This window comes from Anastrepha ludens, chromosome 2 (assembly GCF_028408465.1).
Source record: "Anastrepha ludens isolate Willacy chromosome 2, idAnaLude1.1, whole genome shotgun sequence".
In the NCBI taxonomy this organism is placed as follows: Eukaryota; Metazoa; Arthropoda; class Insecta; order Diptera; family Tephritidae; genus Anastrepha; species Anastrepha ludens.
The window spans coordinates 80849874-80867973 of record NC_071498.1 but is presented as its reverse complement, the minus strand read 5'-3'; the positions used below and the strand labels follow the sequence as shown (position 1 = coordinate 80867973).

The 18100-nt window shown below is 37.4% G+C and overlaps 1 protein-coding gene across 1 annotated transcript in view; it reads left to right on the top strand.

Moving 5' to 3' along the window:
• Nucleotides 1-18100, top strand: part of LOC128868323 (uncharacterized) — a 212621-nt gene that overhangs the window by 179937 nt on the left and 14584 nt on the right. The window contains exon 8 of the mRNA XM_054110332.1: nt 6539-6933. Coding sequence (XP_053966307.1) covers nt 6539-6933 — 395 coding nt within the window. The remainder of the gene's footprint in view (nt 1-6538; nt 6934-18100) is intronic.

Here is an 18100-nt window from a genome sequence, read left to right as displayed (position 1 = left end):
TAAAAATACTAGTTTCTAACATTGAAAAGACAGACGATGGGCAACTAGTAATTCACCTGTGACCAGAACTTGTACGGTTGACTACAGGGGTTGTTCAACTGCGAACTATTTTATGTAGTAGTTGTTTTTGTTCAGTTTGCATATTGTTAGAGAATCAACTTATCTATGTACATAAACATTACAACAAAAACTCAGAGCAAAGAAGCAAAACAGACTGAAAGGAAAACATGAAAGCAGACTGATCTGGATTATAACGCTATTGTTGGTCTAGTCGAATTCACCCTTGTTGTTTTTGTTGAAGTGTTGTTTTTTCTTGTTTTTGTACTGCTTGCAGCTTTGTCTTAAAATGACGATGCTGATGACTGCCTGACTGACAACCAAGATGATCGTTAAGTGCATAATGTTTTTTATTGCTATTGTTCGATGTTTGCGTAAAAGTACTCATGACACTCGAAGTGCTGTAAGCAGGCGTAGTTTTTTGCGTACACGGATGAATTCACAGGAAAGTATTTGTTTGTATGCACACATTAGTTAGTACGAGAATGTCAGCCAGTGCATCTGTATGAACGTATAAGTACATTTTACGCAAATGCAAAAACAAAGTGCTGCGCAAACGTACAAATTCTTGAGAACTTCTTCTTGTGAAAAGCTTTCGTTTTGCTTTCGGTTGTGTGCCTTAATGTATGTAAATATTTAAGAAATTACTTGGGAAGTCAAAAAGAACATTTGCATAAAGCCTTTTTAAACGCCCTGGGAATTTTCTTGCCCATTTCAAATGCGAAATCTTTGCACAGTTAACAAAGAAATGGTTACGGTACTAAGGCAATCAATTCGAGCCTACTTTCTCAAGAAGTAGTATGACGTTTAAAACTTCACCGCAACCGGATTATAAACTATTTCATAGGACACATATTTGGGATACATTTTTACACCCGTGGCATAGCAGGATTCTTAGAAATTTTATTGTCCGCTCTTAACCGATTTCTACAATATTTAAACAATTAAACGATTTCTATTTCTTATTAAACAAAATTTTACAAAATCGTTCCAACGTTAAACAATACAGAGAAAATCAATTAGGAAATGATACCTACCAATACCTCCCATCTTTTTCGCTTAGAATTTCCGCAACATAACAGAAGTGGTTTCAGAGAAAAGCGACGAAAAAATTGTAATCTGGTAAGGGGTGTCATGCCATTGTGCCAATATATACACCTCCGATATATCGGGATTAATATTTCTACATTAGTAAAAGAGGATAGCTTTAGATCAATATATGTATGTACAAATACATACATACATATAAGTTTGAGTAAAATCGGATCAAGGGAACTTCAAAAAAAGGTGCGGTAGCACGTTGCACAACATGTAGAGGCGTGACCAGCATCGGACCGTTAACCGGTTCTCAGCGAATTTTAAGGAATCAGCTGATTTGCTGACGTCACATCAGATGTGACGGCGATTTGTTTATGACAAAATTGAAATTTTGTTGGTGATATAATATAACATCATACTAAAGTTACTTTGTTGCGGTATAAACAACGACTGATTCGACGAGCGTAAGAATACATGTGAAATGAGCGGGTAGAATACAAGGTGATGTGGCAGCCGAAATTACTTTCAGAATTTCAGGTGGTACAGTTTTTGATGTGGCGTTTTGACGTATAGATTGATGATATGATTAGTTTCAGTAGATGCCAGTCGATGCCAAACAAGGCCCACCTTTCTAGAAGTTTTCGCAAAATGAGTTGCAAAGCTGTTCATTCCTCACTTGACCTGATATTAAGGAACAGCGCAAGTATGCATTTTCGGCAAAAATAAATGCAAGCTCTTTTATTTCAAGAGCGTAATAATCCAAAAAACCAAAATGTCGAGAAAAATTGCTTCAAAACTTGCAATTTACAAGGACAAAACTGTCCGACCCAAATTGGGGGACATCAGAACTCGTTTTAGAGGTATGGTTCCTTCGGCAAAGTTTCTTATTTTGATCCCTAGAATATGATTTTCACAGAGCAATGGGCGATTTTTTTGCCTCCCCACAAATCGACCCGGCCTAGTATGTATGTATTCTCTCTCATCGCATTATCTCGCTGCATTGATGTTGATCTCTTTGCTATCGCACAGTTCGCCCTATTGTAGCTTTCGGTAGACATTCCGTATTTGAATGAATCCGTGCGTGCATAAGCACTCCCAGTTTGCTACCTCACTCTTTTCGCACTTTGCTTCTTCGCTTGATATTTCATAGGTGGCGCAAAAGTAACCTTGCGATGTTTTTTGGCTGTAATTTAAAAACCAAATTAAAATCTTTGATTCTTCTTGTGGATTATTTTTATTTGGTCTTTTAATTTTTTTTACATCAAGTCGAGAATATGATGTCATGTAAATGGCCGCCGCCACAGTTGATTGCCATTTGAGCCCTTTTTATGGCATTTTCCATTACTTTGGCAAAAACTTCCGGCGATAGGTCCTCACATTCTTGACGGATATTGTCTTTAAGAGCTGCAAGAGTCTGAGGCTTGTTGACATAAACCGGTGACTTCAAAAAGTCCCACAAAAAGAAGTCTGGAGCGGTCACTTCAGGCGATCTTGCTGGCCAGTGCAAATCGCCAAAACGGGAGATTAGGCGCCCGGGAAATGCATCCTCCAGCATATCGGTTGTGGCACGTGCAGTGTGTGTCGTTGCACCGTCCTGTTGGAACCACATGTTTTCCAATCCCAATTCATCAAGTTGCGGCAAAAAGAACTCGTTGATCATTGCTCTGTAGCGCTCACCATTCACAGTAACCGTTTGCCCCGATGACTCCTCCAGCGAAAACAGCACACCATACAGTGACTTTGAGCGGGTGTAATGGCTCTTCGTGGGTTACACGCGGATTTTCAGTGCCCCAGAAGCGTAAATTTTGCTTATTTGCGTACCCGCTAAGATGGAAATGGGCCTCATCACTCATGATTATTTTTGATGAAAAATCATCTTCCTCTTGGTGGTGATTAAGGATGGCTTGAGCGTATGTTAGACGCGATTGGCAGTCAACAGCTAACAGCTGATGCACCGTCTGGACTTTGTACGGAAACATCTTGAAATCTTGTACCAAAATTCGCTGTAAAGACCGTCGACTGATACCCATTTGCGTGGCACGTCGTCTGGTCGATGTCGACGGCGCTTCCATGATGTCCTCGGCTACAGCAGCAATATTCTCTGAAGAACGGCTACTCCGGGGTCTGCCAGGCCTGGCAGCATCTCGTGTTGTGCCAGTCTCTTCGAGCGAGCGGCTAAGCGTCGCAGTGTTTCACCAGTAGGCGTTGGACGGCGAGGAAATCTGCGACGAAATTCACGTTGTACCGAAGTCACCGACCGATTATTGGTCAAATAAATAGTCAGCAATATTGCGCGCTGTGGAGCAGTGTAGCGTAACATTGTTTATTAACGTGTATTTCGCATGTGTATACTACACAAATGTCAAAGCAGAACTGACATTAGGGGCCAATCGCAAAATTTATAGCATTTTCTGATAGGAGGATTACTTTAGCGCCACCTGTTACATCAACATTCGCAAATTCGGACGCCTCTCTCATTTATCCAATAAATATCATTCAAGCACCTTGTAACCATTCAGTAAGCATTTTGTAATGTATTCACATTTTTCAGCATATAAAAGTGTAGTGCATACATATGTACCATATACACGCTCATGGGCATATGTACGTAAACCTTTACTTGCCAGGCGATGCTGATATGCTAAGACATGCATCAGAAGCTGCCTAACAGGCCTTATTGTGATCGGTATTACTGAAAAACTCAATAAAAAACCAAATGACGACTTGTTTATATACATATGAGTACATACTTATATTATAAGTATATTTGTCGTTCTCCGAGTGCTAACGTTGACATGTTATGGCATTTTTATGTCCCTCTTAACAGTTTATTTCGCAACGCCATAATTTTGAAAGATTTTCCATTTTAGAATCGTATTAGAAATCACGAATTCGATTGGGTGCAAATTCACACCCACCAACAAATGCAATACGCTGCATTAGTGTCAACAACCATAAAAACGAGCGAATAAATAATAACATCGCAAATATTTGTGTTTTATGATTGATGTGTGGATGTCGTTTGAAGAAAACCGACTGCATTCACAAACAACATTTGAGCATATGTATGTGGGTGCATGTGTACTCGCCAAAATGGAATACATGACCGCAAGTACCGCTATACATGTGTAGATATCTGCATATGCATGGAGCTGTAATACAGCCTCAGCCCTGTGTATCGTGTGGACGCGCCATTTATGGTACACATGTCCGCGCATAGCTGAACAGGAAAATCGCATTTCAAAATTAATTACATTACTAAGTCTTTTTCAAGATATACGCTTTTAACCAAAAATGGGTGCGGCACCGTACATTTTCCAAAATTTTACTTGCGTGCTATTTAGTTTTACGATATTTTTGACGACATCGCTTTGCTTGCAGCTTCTGCGATAGATTTTCAAAAATTGACTCCTGATCTTTACGCTTATTGTACCAACTACTAAACGTAAACCTGATTAAACCTGAGATTATGGTTTTCAGAGAATGTTCAAGAATTCCCGCTGGCTGTCATTGGTTTTACGGTAGTGTTCCCATTGAAGTCGTCAATGAATATAAATATCTTGGTTAAACTGAGCTCTCGGCGTATACTGTGAGCTCGATTTTTGGAGCTAGAGGCGGCGACTTACTAAAACTTAATGCGAGAGCCCTTCTTCTCGTTCTGTTCTTCTTCAATTTGTACGAGTACTGTTTCCAATTTAAATGTTTGATGAAGATACGTTCCATTTTACCGCTGGGTGTCCTATTTATTCAAATAATTGGTAAAGTGTTTTGGTGAGAAAGTTTTGGATCTACCGCAGGTGCTAAATATAAGAAATAAGTGAGGAAATCATTATTTGGTCTTTATAAATGCATTTGCAATTGAATGAATTGATTCTGAATGAATTCACTCAGTTTAAAATTGAAGTGCTTTGCAGACATACAATATCAAATGTTAAATGTCTATGATTTTATTTATTTCTATTTTTATAAGAATTTCCAACATTTCTAAATATATTTAATGTATAGAACAAATAAATATATTTCTACTACTACTAATACTATTTATTTTTTGCGTATATACAAGGTATCAATTGGCACCAATTTGAGTAATTTTGCTTCGATATCACATTTTTGCCTTTTTTTTAATCAAAGTTATATGAGAGGAAGGAATGGTTATTGAACGATTTAGTCCAATTAAAGTCGATTAAAGTCCATAAGCTGCCTCGGGCAAAGAGAACCAAATTTCATTGAAAAAATAAATGTTTTCGTTATCATTCGCATTGACGGTCAGACGGACGTATCGAAATCAATTATGCATATATAATTGACGCTCACACCCTTTTTGGCTGTTTTGCCTAGCGCCTCCTCGGTTCGATTTGTAGCGGGCGTCTTGATGTTGTTCTACAAATCGAATCAACTGCTCCCATTATTTTGAGCATTTCGGTACATAAATGCTAAATGTAAATCCTGATTTCTGTAAGTTGTTACATACAACCATTTATAAACAAAATTTGTATATCCTATGAATTAGATTCATTCAGTCCATTTTGAAGTCAACTTCAGCATGCCACGGTGAAAGAAGACCTCACTTCTATCGGTGAAAAGCTCGATCTGATCCTTTTCTCAAGCCTATCTTGAGGTCAGTTATGTACCACGATATTTTGTAAATGCTTGGAGAGGTGATAAACGCCTGATCTGGATTTCCCAGACCCTTACATCTAAACTCACGGTGTAACTGGCGTCGGGGTGCAAAGCCTTCGGTTTTTAGATGGTACTCAACGCCCTCCCTACTTGCCAATTCTAGCCTGCTTCATTCTTCTTAGCTGTAGGCAATAAATATCCGAATTGAATGTTTGCCCCATAGAGGCAGGCCCAAGGTATACGGTTCCTTTCGATTCCTACCAAACACACAGCAAATCTTTCTGATGTTCAATTCAGACTTGGCGATCGTTTGAGCTCAAATAGTTCATTTGCGTCAATTCTTGTGGTACCTATACATCGAGTTTTCTGCATTCTCTGATTTTTTGTTGTTGTAGGTTCATACAGTTACTTTCATTAATAACTTCAAAAATTCCAAACCAAATTAAAAGATTAGATGATTTGTCTGCTATTTCTGGATATCTTAACCCCCAAATCCATTTTCAACTCAAGCTCGTGATTGACGTGATTAAGCCAATTTACTAAAACTTTATTTGTTTAATTCCTTTAATTATTCAATTAAAATATTAAATTAAAATATTCCATTCAACATGAAATTTCATTGTTTTTGTAGTTAAAAGCTTAGTTTAAGAAAATACATGAATTAAAATCTCATTTTGATGCACTTATCGAATTTGAGAATAAATGATGAAAAACTTAATATAATATAACCAACTCACCACACTTCCCATATTTTCATTATTATTGCAAGTTCGTACTCTAGCAAACTGATTTTGCATTCATTTCGCATTATTTGCTTTCACAGAAACTCATCAAAGCAGAAATATCGCCGGCACATCAACGAGAATGCCCTCGGCATAATACGCAGCACCCTCAACAGCGGCGGATTCGGGCCTCAGCCGCCTAACCTAAATAACGAGCTCGGCATACCACCAAACGCCGGACCGATGAGTCAACTGGCTGCCGGCTATGGACGACCAATATCACATCCCGGCGGCGGCATTGGTGTTGCAGCAGCAGCAGCTGCTGTAACGGCGGCTACAAAGGAGCGGGGTATGTTCTCACTTAGCCAGCTTAATATTGACTTGGAGGAGGCGCACAACAACAATGGCCGTATGGAACTGACGTGCTTGTCCACAATACCATCAGCAATAGGTCAAGGGGAGATGTTTGCTGATTACAAGACCTACTCGGTGAAAGGTGAGTACAGGTTGTCCCAATAAAACCTAGCCGTGCTTTTTGTTACATTACTGGCAGATGCCTCAAACTCGCACTTCACTGCCGTCCGACCGTAAGTAATGCACAGAGATGTCAGAAGGACAAAATATATAACAATGTATGTATGTATTTGTAGTACATACCTACATGTGAACAATTATGTGACCGGCTCTTTGCATGCCTACTGTACTCGTATTCGCTGGGATTGGTGATTTTCCATTTTTTTTGTGCTGTAAGCTGTTAAAGCGAAAGTGGCAATTTTACCGTTGAAATATTTATGCATAGTCCATGTAAATTTGTGGTTCTGTTTAACTATACTGTAGGGTAGTGGTGAATGCTATTCGAGCCTGTAATCGGGCAGCTCACTTTCACTCACATACATTTGCATTTATGGGCGTGTGTATGTATATACACAACTACATCTATGCATGCGAACTTTATTATGAAATACATGCATACTTATTAGATTTTGAATGAGCTTCATTGGAATTTGACGTGATTTATGTAGGCGTAAAGTAGGGCGAACCCAACGGCTTAAGGGTCAGCGTTTCCATTGAGCTGATTGCATTATTCATTTAAATTTTCTAAAAATTGTGAATGTGTGTGTAATGCCCCAAACGTCATATAGGCCACATTAGGTTACCTAATGTGCTGAAGAGGTTTGCTGTCCATGAAGTGATTCAAATTAAGTTAAGCTCTAAGGAACTCAAACAAATTGTTCACAAAAAGGAGCATTGCTAACATTGGCTGCGAATTTAACACCGGTCACTTGCAAGTTTCCACATTGAAAACACCCATATATAAAAACAGTGAAACCTCGGTATAACGAAGTTAAAGCGGCTGGACAAATGATTCGTCATATCTATACGTTTGTTACACTAATTTGATCAAATAACGGGTGATTTTTTAAGAGCTATAGGAAAGTTTTTCAAAAAAACACATGTAAAATTCAGAAAAATGCAAGCAATTTTTATTTAAATCGATAGTACAGTCCATATAATTTTATGTTTGAAGATTATTTCATGCAAATGTTGACCGCGACTGCGCTTCAAATGGTCCATCCGCTTAGTCCAATTTTGGCATACTCTTCCCAATGTTTCGGCCGGTGTCTCACATATAAATGCTTTAATATTGCCTTCCAATGCGTTAATTGAAGCAGGCTTGTCTGAATAGACATGAGCTTTAACATAGCCCCACAAAAAATAATCTAAAGGCGTTATATCGCATGATCTGGCTGGTCAATTGACAGGTCCCGAAGTGAAATAAATTGTTCACCAAACTCGCTTCTCAACAAGTCCAGTGTTACGCGTGCTGTGTGGCATGTAGCACCGTCTTTCTGAAACCACATATCATGCAAGTCAAGCTCTTGCAATGGGTAAAAAAAAGTTTGATATCATTTCACGGTAGCGCTCACCATTCATTCAGCATCTTTGAAGAAGTACGGTCCAATGATACCTCCAGCCCATAAACCGCACTAAACTGTGACCTTTTCTGGACACATTGGTAGCTCTTGCAATTCTTCTGGCTGATCTTCACTCCCATATCGACAATTCTGCTTATTTACATACCCATTGATCCAAAAATGAGCTTCGTCGCTGAACACAATTTTTCGACTTTAAACTTTCTTAACAGAACACGCATTTTTATAATAAAATTCAATGATTTGCAAGCGTTGTTCGTTTGTAAGACGATTCATGGTTAAATTATAAACCAAACTGAAGATGTTTGACATTGAAACAAAACACGAAACGTGCGTCAGCTGTTTAAACCAACTGTTTAAAAAGATAATGGGTAAAAATCACCCTTTAGTTCAAGGAATATATTCAAAAAATTCAAAAAGTACAAGTTTATTCCTCAAAAGCGATATTATCGCCTTCAAAGTATTATCCATCAACTGCAACGCACTTCTGCCAGCGTTTCATCCAGCTTTGGAAAAATTTCTCAAACTCTATTTTCGGTTCAGCCATCAGAACCGTATTCGATTTTTCCATTACTTTCTTCGCACGCATTTCCCATAGTGATTTTGTAACTCAATCAAACAAGAAGAAGTCACAGGGAGTAATAAAGGGTGTTTTTTTAGAGGTTAGGTTTTCAAGATGAAATATTGTAAAACGTATATAATTTAATGTTATGGCCAAGAATTTAGCTTTATTGTAAAGATAAGGGTTTGCCATTATGTTTTAAAAATGATTTCGGACAAGTGGCCGCCGCGGCTGGCTCGAATAAATTCCAGCCGAGAGGCCCAATTTTCGACCACTTTTTGCAGCAATTGGGGCCGTATGTCAGCAATAACGCGCCGAATATTCTCTTCCAAGACGTCAATCGTCTCACATAGCCCCACAAGAAATAGTCCAGCGGTGTTATATCGCACGATCTTGGAGGCCACGCCACAGGTCCACGGCACGAGATAATGCGCTCACCAAAAGTTTCCTTCAATAAATCGATTGTTGCGTTGGCTGTATGGCATGTAGCGCCGTCTTGTTGGAACCAAAGGTCGTCCACATCAACATCATCCAATTCAGGCACGAAAAAGTCATTAATCATGGCTCTATAGCGCTCTCCATTGACTGTAACATTATGGCCGGCTTCATTTTTAAAGAAATATGAACCAATGATTCCCTCTGCCCATAGAGCACACCAAACAGTGACTTTTTGAGGATGTAACGGCGTCTCAGCAATGGCTTGTGGATTATGTTCACTCCAGATGCGACAATTTTGCTTATTGATATACCCATTCAACCAAAAGTGAGCTTCATCGCTGAACAAAATTTTCTTGTGAAAATCGGGATCGGTGGCCATCTCGTTTTGGGCCCAAATTTGCACGATTTGCAAACGATGTTCAGGTGTAAGACTATTCATTATGAAATGGCAAACCAAACTGAGCATAAATCAAGTGACAGCTGTCAAAAAGACCATCTACGAAAAAAGTAGTGCCAACTTGAAAACCTAACCTCTAAAAAAAACACCCTTTATCAGTTGAATTCGATGGCGGTTGGATTGTATCGATGAATTTTTTTCCTACAAATCCTTTCATTTTAGGCGAACGGATTCTCATACGAGTAAACGTCTCATAATGTCCAAATAACAATCCTTATAAACTGTATGACCTTTCGGCAAAAAATCGTGGTGTACAATACCGCCTTAATCCATAAAAACCGTGAGCATCGTTTTTTTTTTACTGAAAATAACTTTGTTTTTTTTGGCTTTGGTTCATTCGGAGTTCTCCAGTTACTTGACTAGTGCCTGATGCTTGGATTGCATGTCGTACTCATAAGCCCATGTCTCGTCTCCAGTAATTATGCGTTTGAGGACTGAAGTTTGGATTCAGTCTTGAAAATCATGGATTTGGCGTGATATTTGCGCTCTTGGGAACTAAACTTGCAGCAACACGACGCAAACCTAAATCTTTAACTACAATGTCCTGAAAAGATCCACAAACAATGCTTAAGTCCTTTGCTAGCTCTTTGATGGTTAATTTGCGCTTATGTAACAATTTCTCTTTCACTTTATTGATCTTAACATGGGTTTTCGATGCTGACGTCAACCTCGATGAACTCACCACACCTTCAGAAGCGTTCATGCCACTCGTAAACGTCGGCTTTCTTTATACTGTCATTGCCGAAACAGTTTTCCAACATTACTAAGGTTTTTGCACCATTGAATCTATTTTTAACGCAAAATTTATTACAAACTCGTTATTTCAAATTGAAATTCATTTTTAAAACTGACGGTGTAACTTTAATAAATGTGAAGCAATGGCGATACATTTTTGGTAGCAATGTAAATCATAGATATGGCAGCCTAAACAAAAACAAAAGAGATCTCAGATCAGTTGACCTAGAGCGTCACATAGCGGTTATTCCGGGAACTTTTTGATTAAGGTGGTATTTAAAGCATATCAAAAACTCGATACAAAGAAGAATGTGATGAGTTTTTAAACAGTTAAAAAACAGTTTTCAAAAGAAGTTAAAAGTTTTCAATTTGTGCAAAGTATTATGTTATTTTATCCATTTTGAGCAAAACGATCAATAGAAGTTTTACAGATGTCAAATTCCCAAATATACAATGCGGTGTAGAATGCCTCGCCGCAAACAATTTTTGAAGCTTTTTGAGTGCATTTCTGTAGCGTAGGTAAATCGACTTAAGCTTCACTGGATACCTTACGTTGACAATAATTTAAAACATGACTGGCACGGCGCACTCAACGCACTACACTTCGTTATGTCGAGGATGGTTCACTGTATTGTTATTGTCCATCAATTGCCCGATTCTTTAGCTCAAAGTGATGGTATTTAAGTTTTTCACCCAAGGATCTTAATAATAATTTAAAAAATAAAGGAATTACAACATAGACCCACTCTTAAAAGCAATTGACTGTAATCTAAAAAATACTTGGATAATAGGTGTATACTCGTATTAGTTGATTCCTATTTATGAGTAGCCCTTAACCTTCACAGCCAAAATCGCCATTCACGAAGATACAATTTTTTTCATTTTATATACCTACTCTACCAAGTCTACTAACGGTAAATATTAAAAAAAAGCTGAAGAAAGTGGCTTACAATGCAAAATAAAGCCTCTTCAGATTTATTTTTTGTCCGGAAATTAGCTAAAATTAGGCATAATTAAGGCATATTTATTAAAGTCTGCCGTTTACATGTGCTAAAAGCAACCATATATGTATTTGTGTATTCATATTATTATTGTTAGTTGCTAGAGCGTCTGCTTTGCGCGCATAGTGGCGAAACAACCGTTGACTGCTTCTCGCTTTTGCCTTAATTTGGGTCCACATAAGAGATACGTCGAGAGAGGAGCTGAGTGCTCCTCATTAAGGCTACATCGCCAAAATACTTTAGAGCGTCCCCTGCGGCGTTACCCTTGTGTGTTCCATTGCACTTACCTGTATGCCGGTCGCTGATTTGCGCAGTGTATGGCCAATCCACTTCCATTTGCATTCTCGCATTTCAGTGTCTATTTCAGCCTATAAAACTGGTTTTAGGACACCGGTTTACAAATGCTTGCAACTTTTGAGTCGCAGATATAGACAATAACCATGTTTCGCCATACAGCAGAATGGAGCTTTTGCTTTTTTTGTTGTGGTATCAATATCATCTATTGTTCCACCGTCCAGTGTGATTTGGTTTCCGAGATAGGTGCGGCTTTTGACGTTATCGATGGAATCTCCAAAAAGAGTGAACGTGTTCTGGCCATGATGCTGATTTCCATAGTTTTGGGTTTCTTGACAGTGCACTGTGGTTCCGTCATAGGACATTGAATGAAAATAGTAATGTTAAAATTATGCAACAATATTTAGCTAAATGTTAGTTCATTAGTCATAGTAACTTAGAGTACAAAAGAAATTTCAACTGCACAAACAATTCACTTATAATTGTGCCTCCAAAGTAAGAGAATTTGAAAAGTGAGAGTTAGCGTGGTCTCCGCTCTGTACTTACGCAGTTCTGGGAAGTGTTAGTTTTCTAAGCATTACTGTGTTTATGACCTGTTGTGCAATGGAAATTCAAGTTGAAGGTATGTACGACATGTTAAACGTTTTGTTATCTTTTTTAATTATTATCTAAAAGGTTTTCAGACCGTACGAAATACGTACTTTAAAATTTGCCGTTTATTTTTTTTATAAGAAGTTTGTAAAGTTTTAACTAAGTTCGCACAAATCCGCACAAATGAAACATACATTAAAATATTCTTACGTATGTCCTCTTTAAGAAAAATAATTCCCAGCTGCGATGGCCTGCGATTGCGCTTGATATAGGGTCTAATCTGTACCTATGTGACTCATCTACGAGTAAATCTTATATTTGTGGTGCGACACCTAAAGAAATGAATGACTTAGAAAAGTGTGGAAACAAACAAGTAAACTCCAGTAGATTTGAATTTGGTTTATTACCCCTGCATTCTTGGATTAGATTTTTTGAATACTTTATTCATGTTTCTTATAGAATCGAATTTAAAAGGTGGCAAGCATGTTCATCTGAGCAAAAAGCACTTTTAGCTAAGAGAAAGGAATTTGTTCAGAGGGAGTTTAGAGAACAATTAGGCTTGATAGTTGACAAACAGCGAAGTGGAGGAAGTGGCACCTCTAATGATGGAAATACAGCACGAAAATGTTTCCTTCATTCAAATCACATCCGAAATCACAGGAATATGAAAACACGTTATAGACAGATGTAGCTATCTCCTACAATGTCTTTCATCTGGTTTTAAAATTAATTCGAATAAATTCAAAATATACGCACTAGACACTGCTAAAATTCTAGTTAGTAAATATTCATGGTATAATTTACCTGCATCAGTTCATAAAGTGCTCATTCATGGGTCGGAGGTGATCGATTATTGTTTATTATCAATTGGAGAATTATCAGAGGAGGCAGCTGAATCATGTAATAAATTAGTGAAACAATTCAGACGTGACAATACCAGAAAGCACTCAAGAACTGTAACTAACACGGATCTTTTGCACAGGCTTCTTCTTAATTCCGATCCATTTATATCTAGTCTACGAAAATTACCATGTAAAAAGGAATCTATGATGTCAAGAGAAGTGTTAGATTTATTGAGTTAAAAGTTTTGTATTTCTAAGTACATTAACTTTTTTGGAAGTGAATATTTTATTGTTTTCATAAATAAGAATAAGTTAACTGGCATCAAAGTATACTTTATGCTCATCCTTTCGGAATTTAATGTTTTTTTCTATTATTGTTTATAATTTAAGATTTATGCAAAACTTTAAACGAAACAAAAAAAATTTATATAAAAAATATGTGTACCTAATTTTCCTTTGACTTTTTATAAAATTATATATTACTTTATTATATATTATTATATTATTATTATATCTTATATATATTCTTATTATATATACATTACTTTTTATATGTCTTAATGTTTTTGTAACAAATAAAAACATTTCTCAACTTGAAAACGTACTAAAAAGCCATTTATCACGCCAAAAGTTCTTATGACCGCTCTTCCTACGCGGCGGGACCACTGTGCAGTGGTTCGTAGTACTAGATTTTTAGCTTGAAAGCTTAAGTCATTAAGTTTGATCCGCTAGGCCGTGATAATAGAGCGATTTTATCGGCGTAGTCAAGGTTGCCAAAATATTGATCGTATTCCAAAGAATGTATATGCATATACTTTAACAAAAATTCAATAAATAAATACATTTGACCACCTGTTTTCATTTTAAACCAAATAAAAAAAATAATTCATCGTATTTTCACTTAAAACCTGATTACCAATAATTTTCTAAAGAAAAATCTTAGATTTTTTCCCTTCACTATACTCTTAATCAGTCAATGTAGCTACGGGTGTATGAGCTGTCATTAACAAAAGTATGGCAAAACGTGAAGGTTTTTGCTACACTGCAAAATAGTAAGCAAGTCGAATAAATCTAAGTGCTCGCGAAAAGAGGATCATCCTAATGTGCATATGTATGTATGTATGTGAAAGTCTTTTTCTTGACTTGCTTGGTACTTCTTTTTTTGGTTGCTCTCCCGAAAACTTATAACCTTTGGCTTGCTATATTGGCGTTGTTTAAGGCATATTTCAAACCAGTACAGTCTGTCTAATAGAAGCGTGTCCGGCAAAAAAAAAATTTAATTGCTGCTAAGTAGGTGTATGCTTTTCATAATGTGCGTTGAACAATTTGTTGGTTTTGGAGAAATTTAGAAAGCGTACTTTGTTTGTACAAAATGAGTTCCTCGCATGAAAAACTATTTGAAGCAGCGTTCAGAAATAAATGAGTTCAACGGTATGCCGAAGCAAAAACGTTAACAACTTCTTCGGACGAGGCCCAAAAAAATACCTCTAGAAAGCAAGATCAGCCGTAAAGCCAAACTTATGGTTGGGTGAAGCTGAATCAGTGTAAGGAAAAGTGGTGTTAATATATCCATACACACGATTCGAGGACATTGATGTGCAGAAGACCTCGAATTCCGGAGCAGTTTGAAAAAACCGCTGCTCTCACTATTGCACATTGGAAAAAATACTTGCATGGGCTAAGACAAATTCACAACGGAATTAGGCAAACTTAATATTCACCGATGAATCCTACTCTTGGGCAAATAGTTGCATACAACTCAATGAACTGGTAATCATCCAGTAAAGATTCATGTTTTCTCCGAGAAAAAGATTTGGTCATTTATTTGTGTTTACCACCAATTTGAATGCTGGGTTGATTAATAAAATTTACTAAAAACCATCACTGTTATCAACTGCGACGATATTTGGAAGAACTAGCCAACATTGGGACGAAGCTGAAAGTGTGTAGAGTGGAAACAGTAAATGGGTTTGAAATGTTGGATTGGCCTGGTGCCAACTCTATTGAACATTTTGGGACAATAGTTAAGCAAAAACTCAAAGAAAAGCGAATATGAATTGATGATCGTCATGACATGGACAGTTTTCAAAGCAAATTCGGCTGGCTTGGAGCCGATTACGTCCTCAACTTTCGCAGGAATTAACGCAAAGTATGACTCGAATATGTGCAACCATTATAACCATTGGTGATGACTATACATTTGATTGAATCTCTTGCGTATAAGAAATATTATGAGCCCATATAATGCAATCGAATTGTTGAAATAGTTTCTAGGTTATGGCAGTCACGCTTCTATTAGACCGACTGTATATGTGTAGGCATGCATTGGCGTTGGTTCCAAACCTTCGAAGGAAGTCATTAAGTTCTACTTAAACGTTCGCCTTTTATGAGTGTTATTTGGGGAGTTGGAGTACCGGCACTGGGGCGGCGTCAAACTGTCGTAAATTGTGAGAAAAAATTTGTGTATTTCTTGTGGAAGACTAATGCACACCTCCGCCTCATGAGATATTGCTAAACAGTTATCCTACAGGTGCGTTGCCAAATAGTACAGACGCAACGTGGTTTAACCTATTTGTACTTATAATCAGCAACAACTGGGCTGGCTAAGTCGCCAATATGTTCGTGCGTTTGTAATTGTTTGACGAGATGGGCGGACAGAGAAATGAGTGGCGGCTTCAGAAACGTCCTCGTGTTTGCGTATTTACACTATTATGTATTGTAGTAAATTATTATACCAGCAATTTATTATAACATACCTACGCGCTAACGCGTTTTCTGCCAAGCCAAAATTCCACACCTTAGCTTTACAGAAAATGTATGCAAAACAAATTTGCGTAAACTACAGAGGTCAGCAAGAGAGCAAAAACCCAAAAGTTCAGTGGAAACTGTTATTGGTTTTTCTGTTCTTATTACTGTTATATGTTTTTTTGTTTTTTGTTTAGTTTTTGTTTTTGTTTTGGCACTTTAAATGTGTAAAAGTTTGCGCTTCATTCAAGATTCCATTCACGCAATAAAAGTCGAACAGAGTTTAATTTCTCAACTCATAAATAATTAATTGTGCAATGTGGGGCATAAAAGCAAAATGATGTTTGAAGTTCATTCAGCTTTTACTGAACTGTCGCAGCTATAAACACCAAAAGGTGTTGTGCCCTGCATCGTCACCCAATCATCGCTGCCAGCACAGATTATTTGATAAAAGTTTCACTTTTGTTTCTAATCCGTCAAATTTGTATGCACGTGAGAAATAAATCAAAACATTGAAAATCTTTTGCCAGTTATTTGATTGAATTGGTTTTGAAATATTTCTCTCGACTGGCCTTTGCCACAAAGCCATGGTTTAGCCGGCAACTGCCAATGGTTTTTCAGACACATCGTCCAGTATGAAATGGGAAAGCTGTTGACTTTGTTTTCGCTTAATCCTTGTTCGTTTTGTTGACATATTTGTTTTGGGATTCATTTGCGCAAAGGAGCTGAATGACTGTCCACAGAAATTTCTCGTAGCTAACAAAATTCGGAATGAAATTATTTTCGAGTAAATGCACACCAACCGAACGAGTTGTATGAGTGGATTTGGGTTAGGAATTCAGAAACAAGACACTTTTTTCCATTACTTTTTAAATTATTTAAAATTGAATCCATGTCATCAATCAAATGATGAGTGATAGCTAGACGGAAATTCGTTAGCTTATATCCGGTGCGGTTGAGTATGAAATTTAAGTAAAATTTTGATTAGCCTATTTTTAGGCGTAGTGTATCCAGTTATTTGGGTAGTGAGGGCAAGCGGAAATAAAATTCTTTTTAAAACGATAGACAATATTATTGGAGGACTTGAATAAAATATGATTTGTCTATAGTATTTAATATATTCGATTCGATGATAATTATAAGCACCTTCTGTGATAGAATTTATTAAATCTACTGAATTATTTTACTGACTTTAATTGGAAACGAAGATTATGCGACTAAGTGAATTGTTTAATTTTGTTAAGCCAGCTTCTTAGTTTTTGCTTCTAAAATATTTTACCCTTAAGACGTTTATATCCGAAGCGCAATAGCTATAGCTCATGGCGGAACATCAAAGACGAAGTCACAGTGTATACACTGAGCAAAGTATCATAGACAAAACAAAAAGCGTATGCGTGCTTATTTGACAATTCGTTTGAATGTATTGTTTGAAAGTTTGCACTAAGTGTCATTAGTTTTAAGCCGAATGAAATTACTTTTCAGTTGTGGAAATTGGAAAATAAATATTTTGTGCATAGTACAAAAAATTAATTAAAAAACCAATGCCGCGAAATCCGTATGTTTTGTGCAGCAGCACAAAGTGTACCTGTCGCGCTGTTTTGTATCTCACGCGACGAGCTTGCAAAAAAAAAACCAAATTGGGGAATTACGTGCCGTATGTTACTTCGTTGCAATCCATAGCTCACATTTGTGGGAATCACCAGTTGGTACCGCATCGAATACTTTCAAAGCCGGAGCGTTTGTATCCATTCGGATGGCATGACTCAGCCAACGCAGTCGCTGGATCTTTATTCGCTGCGCTGCTCATTGTTTCATCACAACAGTCAATTTCACCCTCGATAATGTTGAACAACCAAAAAAACAGCGACAAAATCGTTCTTCTGCTTTCTAGTTATTTAAGACTTATTAGAAGTTGGCGGGATTTATATGAACGAACAGGGTCCGATGAATTCAGTGAAGAGAGGGCATACTTTAAAAAACATTTTGTGCTCGTTCAATTCTGTCCGTAGGTAAGACAAACTTTTCCTTCTCATAAAGATTGGAGTACGCTTTAGATAGCATGAA